The sequence below is a fragment of the Brachyistius frenatus genome, unplaced genomic scaffold (assembly GCF_029030835.1).
Source record: "Brachyistius frenatus isolate BFR_SWC_R1_liver_20210118 unplaced genomic scaffold, ASM2903083v1 Contig_32, whole genome shotgun sequence".
Classification (NCBI taxonomy): domain Eukaryota; kingdom Metazoa; phylum Chordata; class Actinopteri; family Embiotocidae; genus Brachyistius; species Brachyistius frenatus.
The window spans coordinates 366,775-388,047 of NW_027210631.1; the positions used below are offsets into that span (position 1 = coordinate 366,775).

Genomic DNA, 21,273 nt, shown 5'->3' on the forward strand with positions numbered 1-21,273 from the left:
CGTTTCCTGAGGGAGAAACGGACACTGGCTGTATTTCTTCTTCTTTTCTTTTTTTTTTTATATCTCTTTCTGTACTCAAGCCGTAACTGACACCTGAAACCTGTTCTGATGTCCTTACTTCCTGACTCCGAGCAGCATGGTCTGAGTTTGTCATCAAATATATTGTGTTAACATCAAATGACCTTGTCAGAAAGAGGAACTTGTGCTCACTTCAGAACTCCATTCACTCGGTCCATTAGACCTTCATCTGCGGCTCCAGCTCCACCCCATGTGCTCCACCCCAAAAGTGAGGCTCCGCGATGTGGGCGGGTCGGAGTTTGGATTACCGTTACCGATTGGTTGAGGATCAGTTGACTGGCAGTGAAACGAACGAATCGCAGCAGCGTAAATTCAATCTGGGCGGGGTTAGCGCTCATCCACCGCCTCCGCTAAGAGCGGCTTCTCAAAAGAAGGTCCAAATTAAAAAAAAAAAAAAAAAAAGTGGATGCAGCTGTGGCGCTTACACCCAACTCAGGTCAGTCCTGGCAGTGCTGGCAGACATGTTAGACAGCTGTTAGTGTAGTGCCCTGGATGTTTCAGGGGTTAAAAGTAGTTTGTGTATCTTCTGTTTTATCGCTCTGTACTGAGTATTATTATTTTTGTGTAGCCTGGAGCGCTTTGTGTTCAACTCACCTGCTTTTTTACATTGAGCATTTGCAGAGCGATATTCATTTTCGCCAGCAGATGGCGGTAGCGTCAACAGAATCTCCTGCCGCCTGCTTCCGTCGGTCCAGTTATTACGTGACACGGTTATGACAGACACGCTGATGGGCTCATTCAAGGGTATATTTGCAGGTGAGAAAAGTACAAAACACCTTTACACGTGTATTAAGTTCGTTCTTGTTCGAGGTGCCGTGTTGCGCGTTTGGTTATACAAGATAGAAGTTATAAATGTCCGTAAGTCAGGGAGCCAACAAGCGCCAGCTGCATAAACTAAGAAATGAACTCAGCCTTGTGACTATTATTCTGTAATATTATGTATGTAAAATGTGCATGTAACGTTGTCAGTCCCCAGTGCGTAATATTAGCAATTTTTTTTTTTTTTTTTGCAGCCAGAGGAAGGACACCGGTAACTATTCTGGGAATTGTATCTCCCTCAAAACATTGAATTCAGAGTTTATTTGAGTAATTGAATTTCTACACGTTATCAGGCGCACACAAAACCGTCTACCTGCTTCTCTCCCACCAACATTCAATAAAAGGAACAAAAGGAAATATCGGTGCAGAGAAGGAGAGAATAAAACATAGAAAGGATGTGGCACCACACTTTGTCTCCTTCAAGTGAGGAAATAAGATGTTTGCAGTTTTATTGATCCGGTTTGAAAACCCAAAGCTTATGTCCCGATAGAGAGCCATTAAAACAAATGAAAATGTCAAATTTGTCCTAATTACAATTAAGATGTTTTTTTTTTTAAGCCTCCTTAAACTCGCCGACTATTTGCACTGTCAAAGTTGCTGCGTTAAGTGTTCATACAAAGTCAACACTTCCTGTGTTATTTCAAATTAAAAGCCTTATAGCATTTCATTAGGCCGAAGCCCCTCGTTTCTTTAAAAAGGCTTTCATTGTGAAACATTCGCAGGAATGTGTTGTGGACTGAAGTTGGACAAACATACTGGAGATGAATAAACTCATCTGAAGATTGCAGAATTCTCTTGTTGATTTTAAATTGAAATTAAAGGCATGAAAATAGTTATTATTGATATGCCGCCATAGGAACAGTTGTTACACCTCAGAAACGATCAGTCTGTGCCCCCATGTGTGCGCTCGTGCCGGCGCTCATACATATGTAATGGAATTGTTAATTTTTGCCAGTAATGGAATATTAAACACAGACCAGTGATCCCGTAGAAAATGATTGTAGTGGCCCATTTGACCCTCATTAGAAAATCCTGCATTAAAAAATGTCATCACAACTATTTTTAACATCTTTCCCTCATTGTCCTTTAGTTTCTCTTGTCCTCCTCGTCTGTCTGGATTGGTGCCATGTGGTGCGCGTTGCTGTCTGTTTCAGCATCACATAAGCTTTTCACCAGCCCCTTCTCGGACAGCCACCGCGCCAGGCGCGACGCCAGTAAAATAGTTCCCATGGTGGTGAGCATAATGGCAGTGCGAAAGGGGAACAGGCGGTATCTGTGACCGTCCTCCTGTATCTTGTCCCACGGCAGGGGCAGCACATCAGGGAGGCCGAGCTGAGGTTCCCCAACCAGAACCCGCAGCAGTATTGCCAACACAAAGCCAGAACAGGCCCCAAACCGGTTCACCCACTGAGGTAAGAAGAAGGTGCATGTCACCTGGGGAGTCATCATTGAATACAAGACATCTGCACTGAGGACCCAGAACAGGTGAATAGAATTTGTTGTCATGGCCAGGCCTGCTCCTACCGCTCCGCACAAGACGATCGACACCTTGACCACCACAAGAATAGTTTTCTCTGATGCCTAAGAGAGAAAAGAATTTTAAAGGCCATCAGATGTGGATCTTGGAGTGGATGTTTTCACTGATTGAATTGGTTAGGAAGTTAAATTCTCAATTTCCCTTGGTCCAAGTTGATGTCTTCAGTTTGCTTATGTTGTCTGATGAGTAAAAGTACCGATAAAGTAAAAAACTTATCAACTCACCTGTTTGTAAATGATATTCTTGAAGATATTTCGGCCCAGTTGGGAGGCAGCAGACAAAAGTGCAGAGTCAACTGATGACATCACAGATGCGGCGAGTGCTCCGATGCCAAACAACGAGACGTAGAAAGGGCAAAGGTGCTGGAGGGCAATTGGCAAGATCATTCCAGCTTTACCCTGTTCGTACGGGCTGGGTGAGCCGAAGGTGGTCTGGTTCCAATCTGGCAGACGGAAAGCAAATGTAATTCAATCAAACATATGAGGTACAGCGATATGTGGGTTAAACGCAGATGTTCCATTGTGGCAACTTAATCAGCCACCAATCATTCAACACTTTGGCCACAGGCAGGAGGACGTAGCCTACATTATTTTCACACAAGATAACAGCAGAAGTTGTAAATGTCCTAGAAGTAAAGAAATGCTCATTCCAAAAGAGATTAAAGACACTCGTGACAACAAGGAAGAGGAAGTACTGGTAGACGCCGCCACCGTCCCGATGATGAGCGATGGGATGCCGAGGATTGGACATAACACCGCTGCGACATAGCAGGTGATCTTCGCTTGGGCATCTGTGGCCGTGGACAGGACTCTCTGGTAGAAGGCCTGGTAGCAGATCGCTCCGACGGCCTTAGAGAGGAATAGAAACGGAGTTAATGCTGCTGTTTTCAGGAATGCAGTTATTGCCCTTTTGTTTTCTATGCGACAAATTAAAGTACAGACAACGGCTGGTAACCCTTCAGAGAATGTGGTTTATGCCGTCACAGGCCGTGTAATCTTTGTTGACTTTCCATATTTCCCAATAAGGATATTTTAGTGGAATTGCATTTCCAAACTATTTGACAGGGACCATCGAAGGTGTCTTATTACCAGTAGCAGGAAGTGGTCTATCCAGCGACCTGCATCCTCCAGCTCCAGCTTGCCAAGCCAAGGCTCCTGGTGCAGCCCTGTCTCTGCAGCCACAGTGATGTTCGCAGAGTAGGGGTTGGTCAGGATAAAAGGGACGCAGAGCCACTGAAATAAGGAGCAAATAGCATATCAGTCCTGCATTGTTCTGTTCATATAACATCACAGTCATGTTGATGGAGGATACTCCACCCATTTAGGCTGATGAGAATGCCATTATGTTTGCAAGTATTTTGTCAATTTTGACCCCATTTCAATCAATTCAATAGCTTTCAAAACATTAAACCAAAAACCAGAGGCTGGCACCAGATGAAAAGTGAAAGGATAACCAAAGTCCTCAGGGTTCATCCTCTGGTGACAATGAATTTCACAGCACAAAATCCAATAGGTCTTCAGAAAGACCCAGTGCTACGTCGCTAAGCTAAAAACGTGCATATGTCCTCCAAATAAAAGATCTGTACCAAGCCGAGAAACATGAAGCAAAGCTGGATGACATCAGTGTAGGCGACAGAGTACAGTCCCCCCAATAATGTGTAAAGGACTGCCACCGCTGCAGAGATCCCAACAGCCAGCGACGAGGAGATATCCATGACCACGCTTACTGTCCCACCTGTAACCACATCAGGATGAAGCGATCATGACTTTAACAAAACTCTAAAACTGATGTTGTGATGTAGTTTTCACTGCAATTTCTCAGCACCTTCAAGGAGCAGTGCTTTGAGCCCGATAGGAGTATCTTGTTCAAATAACAAAGCTTTACAGTTGTTGTTGTTTTTTTTTCAAAGAACAACTGCTGAACGATTTGAACTTGGCTGGAGATAGCGAAGCTCCAACTATTAAAGTTACCTCTAATCTATACAGTCGGCAAAAGCCTTCATTCCACTGGCCAATTTTAACATACTTCCTTAAGTGATTTTTTTTTTTTTTTTTAAATAGACAAAAGACAACATGTGAAATGTTGAAACTGAAAAATTCTATTGTTATTTGAAAATTATATGCTTATTTTGAATTTTAATGCCAGCAACACGTCTCAAAAAAGTTGGGACAGGGGCATGTTTACTATAGTTTCGCATCATCTCTTATTTTAACAACACTCTGTAAACATTTGGGAACTGAGGAGACCACTTGCTGGAGTTTTCAAAGTGAAATGTTGTCCCATTCTTGCCTGATATAGGATTTCAGCTGCTCAACAGTTCGGGCTCTCCTTTGTCTTATTTTTCATTTCATGATTTGCCAAATCTTTTAAATGGGTGACAGGTTTGTACTGCAGGAGGCCAGTTTAGCACCCAGACTCTTCTACTACGGAGCAATGCTGTTGGAATATGAGTAGAATGTAGTTTGGCATTGTTTTACTGACACAAGCACGGTCTTCCCTGAAAGAGACGTTGTCTGGATGGAGGCATATGTTGCTCCAAAACCTGTATACATCTTTCAGCTTTAATGGTTTGTTCCTAGATGTGAAAGCTACCCATGCCATGTGTACTAATGCATCCCTGTACGGTCACGGATGTTGGCTTTTCAAATGAGCGCTGATAACAATCTGGGTGGTCCCTCTACTCTTTAGCCTGGAGGATGCAGCATCCATTATTTCCCAAAACAAATTTTGATTTGTCAGACCACAAGACAGTTTTCCACTTCCCTTCAGTCCATCTTAAATGAAGTAGGGCCGAGGGAAGGCGGCGGTCTTTCTGGATCGTGTTTATATCTGGTTCCTTCTTAGGATGATAGAGTTTTAACCAGTATTTGTGGATGCCGCGATGAACTGTGTTCACAGAAAAGGGTTTTCAGAAGTGTTTCTTAGCCCAGACTATGATTTCCACAACAGATTTGTGTTTGTTTTTAATGCCTGAGGGCCCGAAGGTCACCGCCATCCAATATTGTTTTTTGGCCTTGTCCTTTTCGTACAGAGATTTCTCCAAATTCTCAGAACCTTTTTATGATATTATGTACTGTACATGATGAAATCCCCAAATTATTTGCAATTGCGGAACATTATTCATACATTTTTGCAATATTTTCCCATGCAGTTTTTCACAGAGTGATGAACCTCTCACCATCTTCACTGCTGATAGAGACTGACTCTCTGGGATGCTCTTTTAAGGTTACTGACCTGTTGCCAATTAACCTAATTAGTTGTGAGATTTTCCAGCAGGTTTTATTTTTTTGCATTACACAACTTTCCCAGTCTTTTGTTGCCCCTGTCCCAACTTTGTTGAGACGTGTTGCTGCCATCAAATTCAAAATAAGCCTATATTTTTCATTTAACAATAACATTTCAACATTTGATATGTTGTCTTGGTCTCTTTTCAATTAAATATAGGTTGATGTAATTTGCAAATAATTGCAATCTGTTCTTATTTAGATTTTACACAGCATCCCAACTTTTTTGGAAACGGTGTTGTAGAAGCACTAACACGTTGCAGAAATAACATAATTTTCTTTAAAGCCTAAGAAATTTTGATCTCTTTCTGTAAGAGAGTCACATTACATAGTCAGATTTAAGATACTTAAGATTTTGCAAAAATTCATTCATTAAGTCGTTTCTGACTCACCCAATCCACCTAGAACGCATGCTATCCACAGGATATCCCCGAGGATGGAGGGAATGAAGAGGACAGCACCTACAGTGTTGCCGTATTTCTCTTGAAACGGGTCCATGAGGGTCACGTAGTTCTTCGCCCGAATAGGTTTGACAAAGAAGAGTCCACCTGAAGTCACACGAATACAAACACTTTAACTTTGCATGAATTCTTTGTGCCAAACTCCCAACATGTCCGGATCCCTCTGACCCTGCGTGTTTTAACCTTTGCTCCCCCCAGTTAAATCCCCTCCTGGGAGTATATCAACCCTGGTTCTGCACTCCAGCCTCGTCAGTTTGTTCTGTCTTCTCACCCGGTACCAACAGCTGCTGCAAGTGTTTAAGCCTAATTTTTCTTCGTCTGGTTCTGACCTCAGTTTTTGCCTGCCTGCCTCAGCAACGTGCCTCTGCAGCCTGCCTGACCTGTCCCCTCGTCTCGCATCGGACTCAACTGATGTCCTGCGGAGATCCCACCGTCTACCCTCACCTGCTGTCCTGTGTCGGTCCACGGAGGTCACCAGTCAGCTCCGACCTGTAAGTCCTGCATTGATCCACGTAGATCACCGTCAACGTCGAGCCTACTGCTCCCAGTGTCCCGCCTCTGGTTCCTCCACATCCGCCTCGCTGCTGCTTCAGTGTCTGAACACGGGGCTGCTCCATCAGTGCGGTTCAGACTCACCAGGATTGCAGGAGAACACTGCTCTGTCTCTGCTGGCAAACTCTCTTACGTACACACTCTTGTTCTCCGGATCCGTGGACTCTGCATCACTGTTAAACCCTCACACACTCAGACTCACCTTCAGCTTGGAAGACCTCCGATCTTCCCCAGCGTACACATCTTCATCTCAAAAGAGACTGCGGATTACACATTCACGCTTCATCCACAACTCCTGTTTTCAATGTTTCCGCTCTCGGGTCCACAACCACACAATTTCAAGGACACTTAAATTTGTAACAAACATGGCAAATAGTCAATTTACTTCAGATTACATCCAGAAGCACCCAGAATAGGAATAAAACAAATTATAACCACTCAAATACAAATATCAGCCAGTAATGTAATCTCTAAAATAACCCAGCATTTGCCACTTTATAGCACTGAGAATCACCTGTATATTTTTCCTATTGAGGAGTGTAAGGCTTTTTTCAGACTGCCAGCCCAAATCAGATTTTTGTCATATCCAGATTATATTTTGACAGATTTTTGAAAGGCTGAACAATAAAAAAAAAAAAAAACAACAACACATGAAATGTGATTTTTGCAATTGGATCCAAACCACATTTGGAGACAGTTTGAGATGAGATTCCAATCAGTCCTGAAGATCTGATTTGACAAAAAAAAAAATTCAGATTTGCCTGCAGTCTGAATACAGCCTTAAATTCCACTCTGTATGTTATGTAACATTTGACTTCACTCACCTAAAATCAGGTTTACGGCAAAGGCAATAGGTCCGACGGCCCACACCAGCCCCTTGGTTGGATCGTAGACCACTTCAGCATTACCTAGAATATAGCCTCCTCCCACCCACGTGGCTGCAAAACATCAGATACGTTCAGCCAAGGAGAAATAAAATCAGCTGCACCTATTTATTGATTGAATTACAATCAAATTGAAAACTTGCGAAACAAATTGAAATACTATTACAACCTTTTAAGTCAATGTTGATTGATCATCCTTGTTGCTTTTATTTTACCTGTCATCGTAAATATGCTGAGCCAGAGTTTTAGGTTCCTTCCTCCAACCATTACGACTTCACTGCGGCTGCCAGGGCTCCTCCTCTCCTCATGTTTGGACTTCCTGGATGCCCAGATCCCAGTGGCCAGTATGACGATGTAAAACACCCCTATGGACAGGAGTCCTAGCCAGTTTACTGCCATCGTCAGTGTCTGTGGGGATGGACACGTACACACAAAAAAGGGGGGAACAAAAAAAAAAAATCACATCCCTTTCAAGCAAATTATGTACATTTCAAAATGTGTTGCTTCCAGCAAATATAACTGTCAAATTTCACTTTAAAGTAAAATACGATTGAGGAGGAAGAGTGTCGTATGAATCGGCACAAAGCCGTCACAGGAGGTCAGGACGGTTCAAACGCAGAACTTTAACCCAGGAGACCACTCTTCATGTCCAGTGTGAAAACAAAAGTCAATGTTGAGCTATCGCAACTTATGCACGAGTTAATTTATGCTGAATCTTTAGTTAGCATGCTGCAAACTAATAGGGCAGCATGCTCTGTCAGCTAATTTATAGCCAGCAGCATGCTGACTAATACACAACAACAACAACAACAACAAAAAAAGACTCTAATGGTAATCTATTGTTCCAGTTTTTATTTACCATTACTTCACAGGTAGGGTTTAATTTCTCGGGCGGACCATGAAAGGAGTACCAGACTTTTGCCGTTTGTTTGCAGTTTATTGAAGAGACGTAGTTGAACAGGATGAGGAAAAGTACACTGAAATCTGTCGGGTTGTGTGTTTCTGCTCTGGTGAGTCTAGTCTCATGCTGTCTGGTGAGAACTGTGTGCTCTTCCTGTGCCTTTGCTGCCCACTTCCTGTTTCCTGTGCCCTATATATACAAAAACTCCACACACCCATGTGTATCCAATTACTGTCACTGGGTGTCCAAAAAAAACAAACATTATAAAACATCTTAACAAAATAATACAACATGCCAACAACAACAGAAATAGCTTCTACACTAGCCCCTAATTGTTTAAAGTGTATAAGAAAACAATTACCAACAAAAAATAAAAAGGAGCCATGTACAATACTTAACCATTTACATATTTTAAAAGGGCCAGAGGTTCCAGAACATGGCACCTGTTGGGACCTGGTCTTTACCACCAGTCCTTGCTGGATTTAAGTCTGCCTCTTGTAACAGGCATATTTTAGTTATCGTCTTTCAAGCTAGTTGATGTCAGCCATCAAAGCGACTGGTTCTTGCCTGAATCGTATCAGAACACCAATGAGCGGGTTGGTAAGGTCTGGACCCTGCAGCAGTTGGGAGTTTGGTGACGTCCCCTTGAAAACTGCACTACAGTAAAAGACAACTCTCAACGTCCCCTTCTTTGAATGAGAGACGCCGTGATGTGGGATGTACCATAGCTCTCCATCACTTCGACTTAGCTGTTCCACCGGTACCATTTCAGCATGGTCATTGTCAGTCATATCCTTGATGAAAGATGTGTGCTCATCATGAAATTTCTTGTTGTTGTGAAACTTGCATTTTAGACTTTGAATGCGTTGCTCTGCATTAGAATGGTTATTTGGCATGCTGGGATGTTCTCGTCTGAAAGGCAAATCTAAACAATAATATCCAGCTTTCTTTTTTGCCGCGTGATTCGTGATGTCCAAGAATTTGACATCCTCTCTGGACATCTCCGTTGGTTCCTTGCTGGCTCTCTCGCTGAAGTCCTGGTTGTACTGTTTGATTAACAGCTCCTCTAGATTTCCCCTGCTCTTCTGGGCTGAATCTTGGGAACGCTCATGCAGGCAGTCATTAAGAAAAGCCGAGGGGTCCGACTTGTCCCGAAACATCTTTTTCCATCAGAAAGCCCGTAGTGCGTTTTATCATCGATGACGTCATCAAAGACACGCGATTGTAAAGGGAGAAACACCCATCTTTGAATACTTTATTGCCTTCATGACTTCATTCAAATCACCTGTGCAACTTTATTGTCTGTTTCTAATCATCTCGGTAACTGCAATCAAATATTAATCAAACCTCAAGTAATAATATAAACAGTAGTCTTTATAAAGGGAAACTTCTTTTATTATTTATTTTATAGCAAAACTTCCCTTTGACAGGGAATAACTGTAAGAAATTGGTTTTTGATCAGAGTAAACACAGACTCAAAGGCACCAGGATAAGTAAGCCTGGCTGTCAGTCTGGTCTGGACCAGGCTAGTTTCACAGAATACATCTCCATGGTAATTTATGTGCTACTGCTTTTGTGAAACCCAACCAAGGCTTAATTAAGCCAGGATACCTGGAAAATCCTGGTTTATCTAGGTTTTGTGAAACAGGCCCCTGAAGTGTAAATCACTAATACAAAAAGAAAAAAAATACAACAACAAAAACTTACGGTCCCGAAGTGCAAATCACGAATACAAAAAGAAAAAAAAACAACAACATTAAGGAGGAGTCCTGAAGTGCAACTTGCGGCCCAAAAAGTACGGAAATAGCGTCATCAGCTGGTCCGTCAACTTTAGCTCCGTTTCCTGGAGGATTTAAGGAAGCAGCGCCGTGATGGGGAAGCGGCTGTTGCATCAGTATGACGATCACTTCAGCGGTACATCACTGCACTGTACCGATCCCGAGTGGTATGGCACTCCTTTACCACCGATAGATGTGCCGAAAGCAAACATTAGAGCTGGCCGTAATTAACGGAGTTGATGTTTGCCTAGTCAACACAGCCAGTCGCACCAATCAATAACAGAAATTCAGTCGCAGAAAAGGCTCAAACGTGTATTTAATTTGGCACGTTGGATTCACAAGTGAACACGATCACACATCACATCAGATGCAACTCCGTGTTGCGGAACATTAACCAGGCATATGCATGGCATCATATTCATAGACACGAGGGGGATGAATCGTTTCCGACTGCGCGCATGGCACCGTGACGCGCGGAGCAGGAGAAAGACATAACCCTAATAAGTAACTGGTTCAGATTTCGTCGCTTGATCATCATCAGTTCCTGTGTTCCACACTTTTTGTGAGCAGTAAATCAAACGTGTCGGTGATATTTTACGCACCGGAAACTTAAGCAACAAGCGCCCAGCAAAGTTTGTGACAAATTATTGGGGAACAGAGAGAAGCAGCGGGGAGTCATATCCAGGGAGCTAGGATTGTGTTGTTGTGGGCAGAAACTTGTGCGTTACGATTGCGCTACGAGCGGGCGCATTGGAGAACCCAAGTGCCATTGCGCACACAACTTCCTCAGACGCCTCAGGTCGTCTCGGTAGAGCTTGGGGGGTGACGGCCTAACCGTTGGAGATGAATTCACGCCGTACACCCCCGCGAATGTCACAGAAAACCCACTTGGTTGAGCGCCTTTCTTCAGTGACTCCCCCCTCCCCCCCAGAAGCGCGAATGTTATGTTGTAATGAAATTATTGAGGAGCAGAAAGAAGTAGCAGGGTGTCATATCCAGTGAGTAGGGGTGGTGGGGAGCGACAGTTGTGTTGTTGTGCCCACAACGTTTTTTTATATATTCTGTCTCACTGTTAAAATAAACCTACCATTACAATCATAGACCGTTCATTTCTTTGCCAGTGGGCAAACTTACAAAATTGGCAAGGGATCAAATAATTATTTCCTTCACTGTAAGATGAAAAAAGTTTTCTGACATAGAGCTTGGATTTTTTTTTTCATTTTCTAAAATACTGCTACTGCTTTCTAAACCACTATATGTGAACACACGGTGGACATGCATTGTGCAATTTAATATTCCATTTGATCGATGCATTAATTAGTGTGTGATGATAATTTAGTCCTTGTTCTGTGTTACTTTACATGCACCACTGCTGCTAAAGTCACACACTACAACTCCGTGTTTTTTGGGGGATGGGATGGATTTTGTTACTAAATTTACAAGACTAGGATATGGAAAAGTGAAACAATCTTAAATTTTTTGTCATATTCTGGTGGATTCTTTGGATATTTATTATCATAACATTATATTCAACATGCAAGCTTTTTAGCAGCACAGTGAATATTGAAAATCTAGATAAATTTTTTTTTGCAGTGTGAATTCATAAAACTATTATAAATGTACTACATTTACACCACTGCTTTTTCAGTTTTACGGCTTGGGTTTATTGGTAGAACAGAACTGATCTGGGCTCCTGCCACTAAATAATAAATTTTAAAAAAAAACAACAACAACAAAAACAGCAAACCCTTATAGAAACTCATTGTTAAAAATTAACATTCCTAAAAAAAAAAAGTATTTATGTTGACATTACTGCTTTTCTTTCAGTACAAATACACAGAAAATTTGAATGTGTTGATTGTGTCAAAATGATTTTGTTTTGGTAATTACCTGTGTTGTCTATAGACAAAGTTGAGGAGAGTATACGTTGAAGTATAGATCCTCAAAGTCACCAGTCACAACAGTGTTATTCTCTCAGGAACTCATCAAGCCTCCTCTTCAGAGTCGATGGATTTTCAGCAAAATCCAAAACAAAAGGCGTAACTGCCACCTGACACCTGTTTTTTTTTTCCTAACTTCTGTCAGCATAATCGGTTTCTGAGCAAATGTTTTGTTTTATGATCAATTTGGAAAAGCCAAATTTACTCGACCAACATAGTGTGGGAGGGTGAATTTTGTGATTCGGATTAGAGGTAGGGGTAGGTTAGGAACAAGTTGACTGACCGTGAAACAACCAATAATTGGAACTTTCTCAAATTGGCCCAAATCAGAAAGTGGAAGCAGTTGTGACGTGCCAGGAGGTGTCGCACATGTCTCCACTTGACTTCTATAGTAAACTGTGGTATTTACTTTTACAATGTCATACATTAATCAGTATAACACACTTTCAAATGCTGTACATCCACCAGCTATTCATGAGTTCAAACTTAGACTAGTTTTAACCTCAGTGTTTACCTAAATAACTAAATTCAACTGGATTGCAGCACACAACCTGGTTCCTAGGTATAGATTAGCTGTTAATATTTTTAAACCTGGTTGGTGTAACTTGTGTAGCGAAGTGAACCAGCTGAGAAAGCCGACGTCAGGCTCGGGACGCATTGCCTGCGCAGCGGTCGCTGAACATCCCCCCCCCACACACACACACACACACTCAAACAGTTGTTACACCTGAAGATCTCTGCCTGCTCCTTTTTTTTTAATTTTTTTTGTTACCAGACAAAATAACCTGTGTCAGCTTTATTTTCCCCCACAGCTGTCCCTGGCTGCTGGAGATGGCATTTTGCCCCGTTGGATGGCCTTCGAGCGACAGACTAGCAGTCTGGCTGGCCTTGCTTTGGCTGAGGAATGTGGGATATTCCACTTGAAAGTTTCTGTCACTGGCAAGAAATGCACTGCTCACTTTTATCTGCACATATTAAACGTAACGGTCACCAACAAGGACCCCGTATGGTAAGAGGGCAGGAAATCAGTAGACTCTGACTGTGTGACCGGTGCTTCATATTTACAAGGGGATGTCAGTGTTTTACAGTTTATTGCACTGCCACCAAGTGGCCAAAATCTGGCAGTTAGATTTATAGTTTACGGTTAAGCGAGATCCAATCACAAGTAGTCACTGGAGACGCATTTCTGCTGCACGATAACGCTTGGTGTGAACTGCTGTATTTATATCTGGCCACTTGTGATTGGATCACCCAGGATGGATTGTTAATGCCAAGTGTGCCAACCCTCTTGGTTCTCATTGAAACTGCAATCGTGAACAATGAATACTTTATGTGATATGATGTTAAGGGGAAGTGCACAGGACATCATTAACATGCACTGCTTAAACAAAACATGTTACATTACTTTCAAACATGACTTTTAGTTAAAAAAAAAAAAAAATGCACAATCCTAAAACAAATTCTGGAGCAAGAGACTGAAGTAAGATCAGCTATCCGTGAGCTTCAGCCACAAAGTCATTGATAGAGTCTCCGGTAGTATTTCAGGTATCTTAGTAACCACTACTGACTTGTAACTGGATCTCCAGTAACATATCAGCGTGGAGCGAGCTGTTAATGACTGCTTTGAGGATCAGGTTCTGTCCAGCTACAAACATACACTGTTTGCTGGCGGTGCTTCGCTGTACTTACACACAGTCTGGAGGAATTTTTTTGCCCCTTTTAACCTGACAGATGTTTTCCCGGACAATAGACACATTTTGGGACTACTGGTTGCACTCTTTGTTGAGCAATGCCAATTTTTCACTGCAGTGTAAAAACAAAGAAGGACAGAGACTTACTTGATGATGGAGGCTGGACAGAAAGAAACAGCTAATTTCAGCCTAAACATTTTTCATAACCGCATCATTGATGCAGCTGTCTACTGTGCAATGCAGATGGTTAAAGGGGTATTTTTGTGTGCATTTTTGTGGACTTCCATGCACTTAAGTTGATGCTTACAATAACTTTTTTTTACTAAATTAACATTCAATGACACTTTGGATATCTAGTGAGATTCATAACTACATTTCTTTTTTTTTTTTTCCAGAAGAACAGCAGCGCTTTACCTTCCAACATAGAAAAAGATTCAAGTGAAACCGGGGTCTTTTACCTGGATTTGAGTCCCACAGTAACAGGCCATGGATGACCTCCGAGTCAAGCACCCAGATCCATTTAACCAAAATGGCATCATGTCACTTAAAACCCTGGACTTTTACCTGCAACTATTGCTGCTGCTTCACAATGTGATACACAACCAAAGTCTGCGCCAACATTGTCTCATAAGGACAGAAGTTGGCGGGTTTCCCAACTTCACGGCCCAGGCAGGATCCTCTTTCTTTTTTAGGCTCCCCACTCCTACAAACCAAGGACACGTGAAGCAGTACCAGGTGAGCTGAGCTTTACATGAAGATGGAGAAACTGAAATTATTGAGCAGATCTGTCGGCACATTAGTAAAGAAACACTGGCAGTAATTGAATTCTAACTACTAACATCAGCTTTACTTTCCCCCACAGCTGTCCCTGGCTGCTGGAGATGGCATTTTGCCCCGTTGGATGGCCTTCGAGCAACAGACTAGCAGTCTGGCTGGCCTTGCTTTGGCTGAGGAATGTGGGATATTTCGCTTGAAAGTTTCTGTCACTGGCAAGAAATGCACTGCTCACTTTTATCTGCACATCTTAAATGTAACGGTCACCAACAAGGACCCAGTATGGTAAGAGGGCAGGAAATCAGTAGACCCTGACTGCGTGACCGGTGCCCCATGTTTGAAGATGGAGGAATAAAAATGAAACTGTCTGCTGGCACATCTGACAGCAACTTTACAAGGGGATGTCAGTGTTTTACAGTTTATTGCGCTGCCACCAAGTGGCCAGAATGTGGCAGTTAGATTTATAGTTTCATCTGGACATTGTAGATTTCAGAAAATGTCACTCAGGCAGGAGTAAATAGAGCATTTGTTTCCAGCTGCAGATTTGGTGCACGTAGGAGTATTTATAGCAATAGGACTTTGTAGGATTGACACTTAATGTAGAACCATGTCACCCAGTACAACAGTGGGGTTCCCTGATGTGTTTTTAATAGTTTTTGGGAAACAATGAAGCTCTATGTCAAAAAGGATAAGTTGTTTTTGGCCTTTTAATGTGATTTACTGAGGAAATGAAAGAAAATGATGTTGCTTTGTCTCTAATAGGGACACTTTGTCCTGCTCTGAAGGGGAGACGACCATCTGGGCGAACCTTCTTCTTCAAGTGAACCCCGTGACTCTTGATGCCAGCCATCGTATCCGTTTGGTCAGCACCATGGCCGACTACCTGCACCTGCTGCTCAGCTTCGTCTCCCTCTTTACGCAAAGAAAATCCCTCCTACTGAGAGAAAAGCTCAGGGTTTGTGGGCAAGGCAGGCTTGCTGAGAAACAAGATGCCATTGGAGATGTTGCTGAGCTTCTGTGGCCCGTCGGTTGTCTCGAAGAGGAGCGACAGATTGATTTAGCTGAAGTATTGAAGCACAGTATGAAGGCAGGAAGTTTGGCAAATTTACTAGGAGCTCCCATTGTGGGATGGAGGGTGCTATGTGCAGCCGGTGAGGTGCAGCACAAAGTTAAGAGACACTTGCAAATGCCGAAATCTACACCTACTCCTGACATGGTCGTTCCACCTCCAACTCAGGTTCAACAGAGTATGAAACTTTCCCACATACACGCACTTCCTCTAAAACTGGAGCCAAATTACATTCAAAACATACCTTCAGCTTCCCTTTACACTGTAGAACAGACGAATCTCTACCCGTATAGCACCGGGACCAAGCGACAAGCGTTTTCTGACGGTCATCTCAAATGGCTATCGGTTCACAATTCCCAGCAGCAGACTAAGCGAACTGGGCGGCCTGCCTCAGAAACAAAACCTCCTCTTGAAGTGACTGGTTGCATTGAAGAAGTTACATTTTGGACCACAGAATTATCTCCGTCACCCTTTCTGCCTGAACATTTGTCAACGGTCGGACACTCGGGTCACACCGCGTCCGACATCGACAGCTGTTACACCAAAGTTCTCTCAACGCTGCGCCCATCATGTCGACCACACAGTAATTACCCTTCACCGCCACCGACCCCGGCCTCTCACGGGGTCACTTCCACGCTGACACGCGAGGCCGTCGGCGGAGACTCGCTCGCCACTTGTCTGACCTCACGACGTCGCCAGAAGGAAAACCCCGTCTGGAGTGAATCGTTAACAGCCAACCACACTGACTCAGAGAGGCACTCCGCGCTGAGCTCATGGGGTACGTCTGCTGCCCCTGACTTTAATATGACTGTATGGGATTGTTCTTGGTGCTTAGTCATTCAGATCATATGTTATAATGACTTGACCTTGTTTGAAAGAACAGCTGAATGAATGGATGAATGAAAGGAACATATACGTCATATACGTATATGTTCCTTTCATTCATCCGTTGAGCTCCATCCTGTAGTCAGGGGAAGATGATGGGCATGAAAAACAAATGACTGTTAAGAGTTGTGAGTTATGTTGAGGATCATATGCAGAAATACAGAACATAGAATTATGAGTCCAGTAAATGTAAACAGACGATTTATTAAAACCTTTATTAACTGACTTTTTTTGGCCTCTTTGGTGCAACAAGACACCGACACTCACATTTTAAGTCGCTATAGCACACTGTGAATTGTTACTTTGTTCTATTTTAATTACTGTCATTGAGTTAAAGGAAAATCCAAACAGTAATTGAATAAAATTATTATAAAAGTTAAATCTAGGAAATAACATTAACCAGCCAATTTCCTAAATTATAAAGGTTTATCTTGTTTAATTTGTTATTGAACACTATTTTTAGGCTACCTAAACGAGCTGTTGGGTAGCCATCTTGGTTCAGGATATGAACTGGAAGTCTATCTGTTTTTTCATTTTACTGTAATACTGCGGCTCATCTTCCATTTAGTGCTCAGCAGTTGTTGTTTTTTATGAAAACGGCTGCCTCCGACTAGAAATCATACTGATGAGAGCAGCGAGAGTGATACAAAATTGAATTGTTCCAAAAAGTTTGTGAGTTGAGTGTTAAGCGTGAGGTTTGTCACCATGATCAACCCATTTCACAAGCACCCAATCAATTGTTTATGTAAAAACTGACCGTAGAAACTTAAACCTTGGCGGTTGACTACGATGAAAACTTGTCTTTTTTGTTGGTGGGAAACCAATTAAGTGCATCTCCTCTCTCGTAGGTCACTCTGTCGACAATCAAGAGCCTACTAAAGACCACAACTCTGCGACTGAGATTCATAATGACGTCCTTCTACCGAGCTCCGCATCAAAGACAATACAGTCACTGCCGTCATCGAACAAGATACCATCCACTCAGCTGTTTTCAGATGTGTCACCGTCCTTAATGTGGGAGCAGTTATCAGGAACTCAGCGGTCTGATACAATCCAACGTCTGTCCGCAGCTCCATCTGGAATGAGTCGGGATGTGATGTCTCAGCTAAATGTAACTAATCAGGACGTGTCATCGGCAGCATTAATGGGTCAGCTGAAAGTGTCTGGACAAACTGACCTGGAGGCGTCACTTTCACCGACCTTCCTGAACGGTCTGGAGCCCTCCGTGACAACACTTACACCAGCTTTACCCTCAAAGCTTGCCGTCTTTAGCGGACAGCATGAGACACTTGATGTCACAAATTCAGTTTTTACTGTACAGTCTCTTCAAGTATCATCATTTATGATACAACGACAGCAAACATTTCCCACAACTTCATTTCCTGACATCATTGCTGCTTCTTTGCAGCAGAAGCTTGAAGGCCTGAACTCAAGCACTGAAGTATGTTTGAATCAAAATGGACAAACACAGACTTCTAGTTTAGAAATTGAATCAGTTTCAATATTACCAACACATCTGTCTTGGGCTTTGTCAATAAACCCTTGTTCATCAAACCCTCCTCAAATCGTTTCAGACCCAACAATGTTCAAAGAACTATCTGTTACTGAAAAACTACCTTTCAAATCCAGCAGTGGGAATTCACAAGTGAAGCCATCACTGGAACAAAGTCTTATCCAGACACAGCAGCTCCAGATGTTTTCCCACATATCCTCAGTCGCTAAAAAGACAACATGTTTAGATATGATACTCCTGACTGTGATTCCCCCAGTCCTAAAAACTGGTGTGACTGAACCACTGTCTGTATTCTGGACTACCACGGCAGCGTTCGAGGGACATTGTGATCCAACTGCTCCCTCTACTGTTCAGAAACCACACGGTGCATCCTCCAGTCAACAAATCCTCAGTCTGGAGCCTTCTTTCCCGCTGTGTGGCATATCTGTGGCACAGTCTGTAAGTGGTTGTACTCCACTGATAAAAAGTACCACAATGGAGCATGCTCTGAACTTTTTGACCAGGTTTTCACATGACAACAAGTATCCAACTGATTTTAATACTTCTGTGATGTTTGATTCAAGCAGACAGTTTTTTTCAGCCGAGACTCTGGTGGAATCTCTTTCATCACGCAAAACCAACCTCCCCTCAGGACATGTTTTAGAAGAACATACTCCTCGAAAACATACTCAGTTGGTGTCGACAGAGAACCTGCAGACTCGCATGTCAACCTCATTGCCAACATCATTACAGGCTGAAGGCCTTTCCTCATATCGAAGACAGAGCTCAGTCCAGCCACCACGGCCATCAGCTTCCATCTCTAGTAAGTACCAGTCGTCTGTGCCATTGAGCAAGGCGCTTTGATCTCTGTGGCGGCAGTTGAAGTGGTTGAGCTAGAGTGGCAGCAGTAAACTTTACCTTTGTCACCTATTGGAATTAATATATAGTTAGGCTGACACACACCTGCGAAGTGCGTGAGCCTTTTATTCCGATAGCTTGATTTTAAGAAAATGCAAACATGTTCAGGCTTATATTACAGAGAAAAGTATCAAATTGTCGCATTTGAGAAGCAGGAAGCAGCAAATGTTCGTCGTTTTTGCTGTAAGAAATTACTAAACGGATGACTGGATTATCAAAATAGTTGCAGTTCTATATATAAATACTTTTTTTGGTTCGATTATCCAATAGAGCTTTAAAAAAAAGGTACTAACAAAATAGAAACCTTTTAAAATATTGCTTTATAGCGCTAATAATGGTCTAAATCTCCACAAGGCACCTTTAATATGATTTCTGTATTGGATCCATTACATTTATCAAATCTGTATTGTTTATTTACAGACATGTTTATTCAAAATGTCTACGCAATCATTTTTCTGTACATTCCAGGTTCCCTGAATCTCCCACCCAAAGTGTTACAGTCTATTCCAACACTTACAGCCACAGTCGGCTTCCCCTTCCACTTCTCAGTCCCACCTAAAACCTTTGTGAATCCAGAGGACGGCGAGGCGCCCGCTCTGTCCCTGGAGATGCAGCTGATTGAAGGCCCTCCCGTCAGCGTGGGCACCTGGTTGGCTCTGGACGGTTTGGAGCTTCATGGTGTCCCTCTGGAATTGGACCTGCAGTTTGCTCCTCAGGATCTCCTCCTGGTGGCCTGGGACACTCGGGGCCTGAGCACCAGACTACCGCTGACCCTGGATCTGCACCAAAGCCCTCTCGACCCTTGCCACGTTTTCACCCTGACAGCCCGACGCAGCCTCTACTCCATCCTCCGTCACCGCCACAGGGTAGAGCTGCTGTTGAGAAAACTCTCCAGCTTCTTCAACAGCTCCAGCAGCCACCATCTCGCCGTTGTTTCCATGACGCCTGGCTCCACCGTGGTGTCTTGGTACAACTACAGCCTGTGTGAAACGGGCCAGACTAGAACAACACAGTGCCACGTTGACCAAGTGCGCAGTATGTGGTCGGCAATGAGCTCTGCAGGTGGATCAGTCAACCCAGCTTTCAGAGAAGCAATGCTTCCCGAGTTCACCATCACCAAAGTTGGATCAGTGAGATTCAGACGTGACTGTTACCCCACACCCAGCAGCTCTACCCCTGCTCTCCACACTCCTCTGAATCCACATGTAGGCACCAATACTTCCCTCAGTCCCGCCTCTCCCTCCTGTGTCTCTACATCTCCAGCTGGCGCTGCCATGGACTCGTATCAGTGGATGGCCGGCATGTTGACGGCCCTCCTCGTTGTCTGTCTTCTCATCCTGATCGTCCTCCTCGTTGCCGCAGTCCTCTACTTCTGCAGAGGTCACGGAAGGTCAAGAACAGTTGCCATTTGGCCCGCAGGCCGGGTGCTCTCGGTTCGAAGCAGAGATTTGACGGCCATAAGACCGAGGCGGCCGCCACGACTCCAACCTGAGCTACCTCCGCCACCGCTGAGACTGTGGATCAGCCTGTCGCATGACGACGACGACTGGAAACCTCCAGCAGATTATAAACGGGAAAGAAAAACTCTTGACAAGACACTGCAGCCACGTCCTCTGCAGTGACTTTTCAAGAGCATAGACGAGGAAACAAACTTGATTTGTGATGCGGAACAACCAAACCTCATAAGCACAGTCCCTCTGAAGTAAACAGGGTTCATTCAGGAATAGTAAACACTGTTCTTCTAGTTTTATGAACAAGCTATTCTTACTTTGAATGATCTTACAATAACTACTATTTTACCACTCAATAGCTGTCTGCTACTGTCAATAAAAAAATAAAAAAATTACACTTCTAAAGGTGGGTAAATGGAGGCACGGTGCTGAAAATAATCCAAATAAATACATCATAATGAAATTATGACAAAAATGAATCGTGAAAAATGTCAAATAATACATTTTTAAACCTCAAATCAAAGCAGTGATATGATTGGCTGCAGCTTTGGTCTGAATGTACAGCGAGCCAATCACATGACTGCCTCTTCTGCTGAAATGAATATTTGCTGCGACAAATTATATTGTACATATTTTGGATAATTTCACAATTTCATGAATATATATTTGGTGTAATATGTATAATTCATATGTTCACTTGTTTCATAATGTCATATCTCACTGAAGACTCTGTTGATAATAAGTTTATGACACGATATC

General features: G+C 43.0%; 2 protein-coding genes across 2 annotated transcripts; one reads left to right on the forward strand and one right to left on the reverse strand.

Annotated features, from left to right (window-relative positions):
* Positions 1-1,983: 1,983 nt before the first annotated feature.
* Positions 1,984-10,305, reverse strand: LOC138621720 (high affinity choline transporter 1-like). Its single transcript, XM_069699958.1, has 9 exons — positions 10,224-10,305; positions 7,831-8,023; positions 7,556-7,669; positions 6,111-6,266; positions 4,020-4,168; positions 3,523-3,666; positions 3,129-3,282; positions 2,659-2,876; positions 1,984-2,478 (listed from the first exon to the last, which is right to left on the reverse strand). The coding sequence occupies exons 2-9, from the start codon at positions 8,012-8,014 to the stop codon at positions 1,984-1,986; spliced, it is 1,614 nt and encodes a 537-aa protein (XP_069556059.1). The 5' UTR covers positions 8,015-8,023; positions 10,224-10,305.
* On the forward strand, positions 2,278-21,271 carry LOC138621718 (uncharacterized). The gene is made up of 7 exons (XM_069699954.1): positions 2,278-2,382; positions 13,047-13,243; positions 14,321-14,660; positions 14,788-14,984; positions 15,462-16,546; positions 17,502-18,968; positions 19,532-21,271. The coding sequence occupies exons 3-7, from the start codon at positions 14,412-14,414 to the stop codon at positions 20,683-20,685; spliced, it is 4,152 nt and encodes a 1,383-aa protein (XP_069556055.1). The 5' UTR covers positions 2,278-2,382; positions 13,047-13,243; positions 14,321-14,411; the 3' UTR covers positions 20,686-21,271.
* The last annotated feature ends 2 nt before the right edge of the window (positions 21,272-21,273 follow it).

What these genes read in the sequence shown, in the direction of transcription:
- LOC138621718 (XM_069699954.1), top strand. Translation starts at nt 14,412, where the DNA reads ATGGATGACCTCCGAGTCAAGCACCCAGATCCATTTAACCAAAATGGC. An exon ending in GACACGTGAAGCAGTACCAG is followed by an intron (nt 14,661 to 14,787) that starts GTGAGCTGAGCT and finishes TTTCCCCCACAG; the next exon opens with CTGTCCCTGGCTGCTGGAGA. An exon ending in GCCATCAGCTTCCATCTCTA is followed by an intron (nt 18,969 to 19,531) that starts GTAAGTACCAGT and finishes TGTACATTCCAG; the next exon opens with GTTCCCTGAATCTCCCACCC.
- LOC138621720 (XM_069699958.1), bottom strand. Translation starts at nt 8,014, where the DNA reads ATGGCAGTAAACTGGCTAGGACTCCTGTCCATAGGGGTGTTTTACATC. An exon ending in CAGCATATTTACGATGACAG is followed by an intron (nt 7,670 to 7,830) that starts GTAAAATAAAAG and finishes GATGTTTTGCAG; the next exon opens with CCACGTGGGTGGGAGGAGGC. An exon ending in GACGGTGGCGGCGTCTACCA is followed by an intron (nt 2,877 to 3,128) that starts GTACTTCCTCTT and finishes TCCGTCTGCCAG; the next exon opens with ATTGGAACCAGACCACCTTC.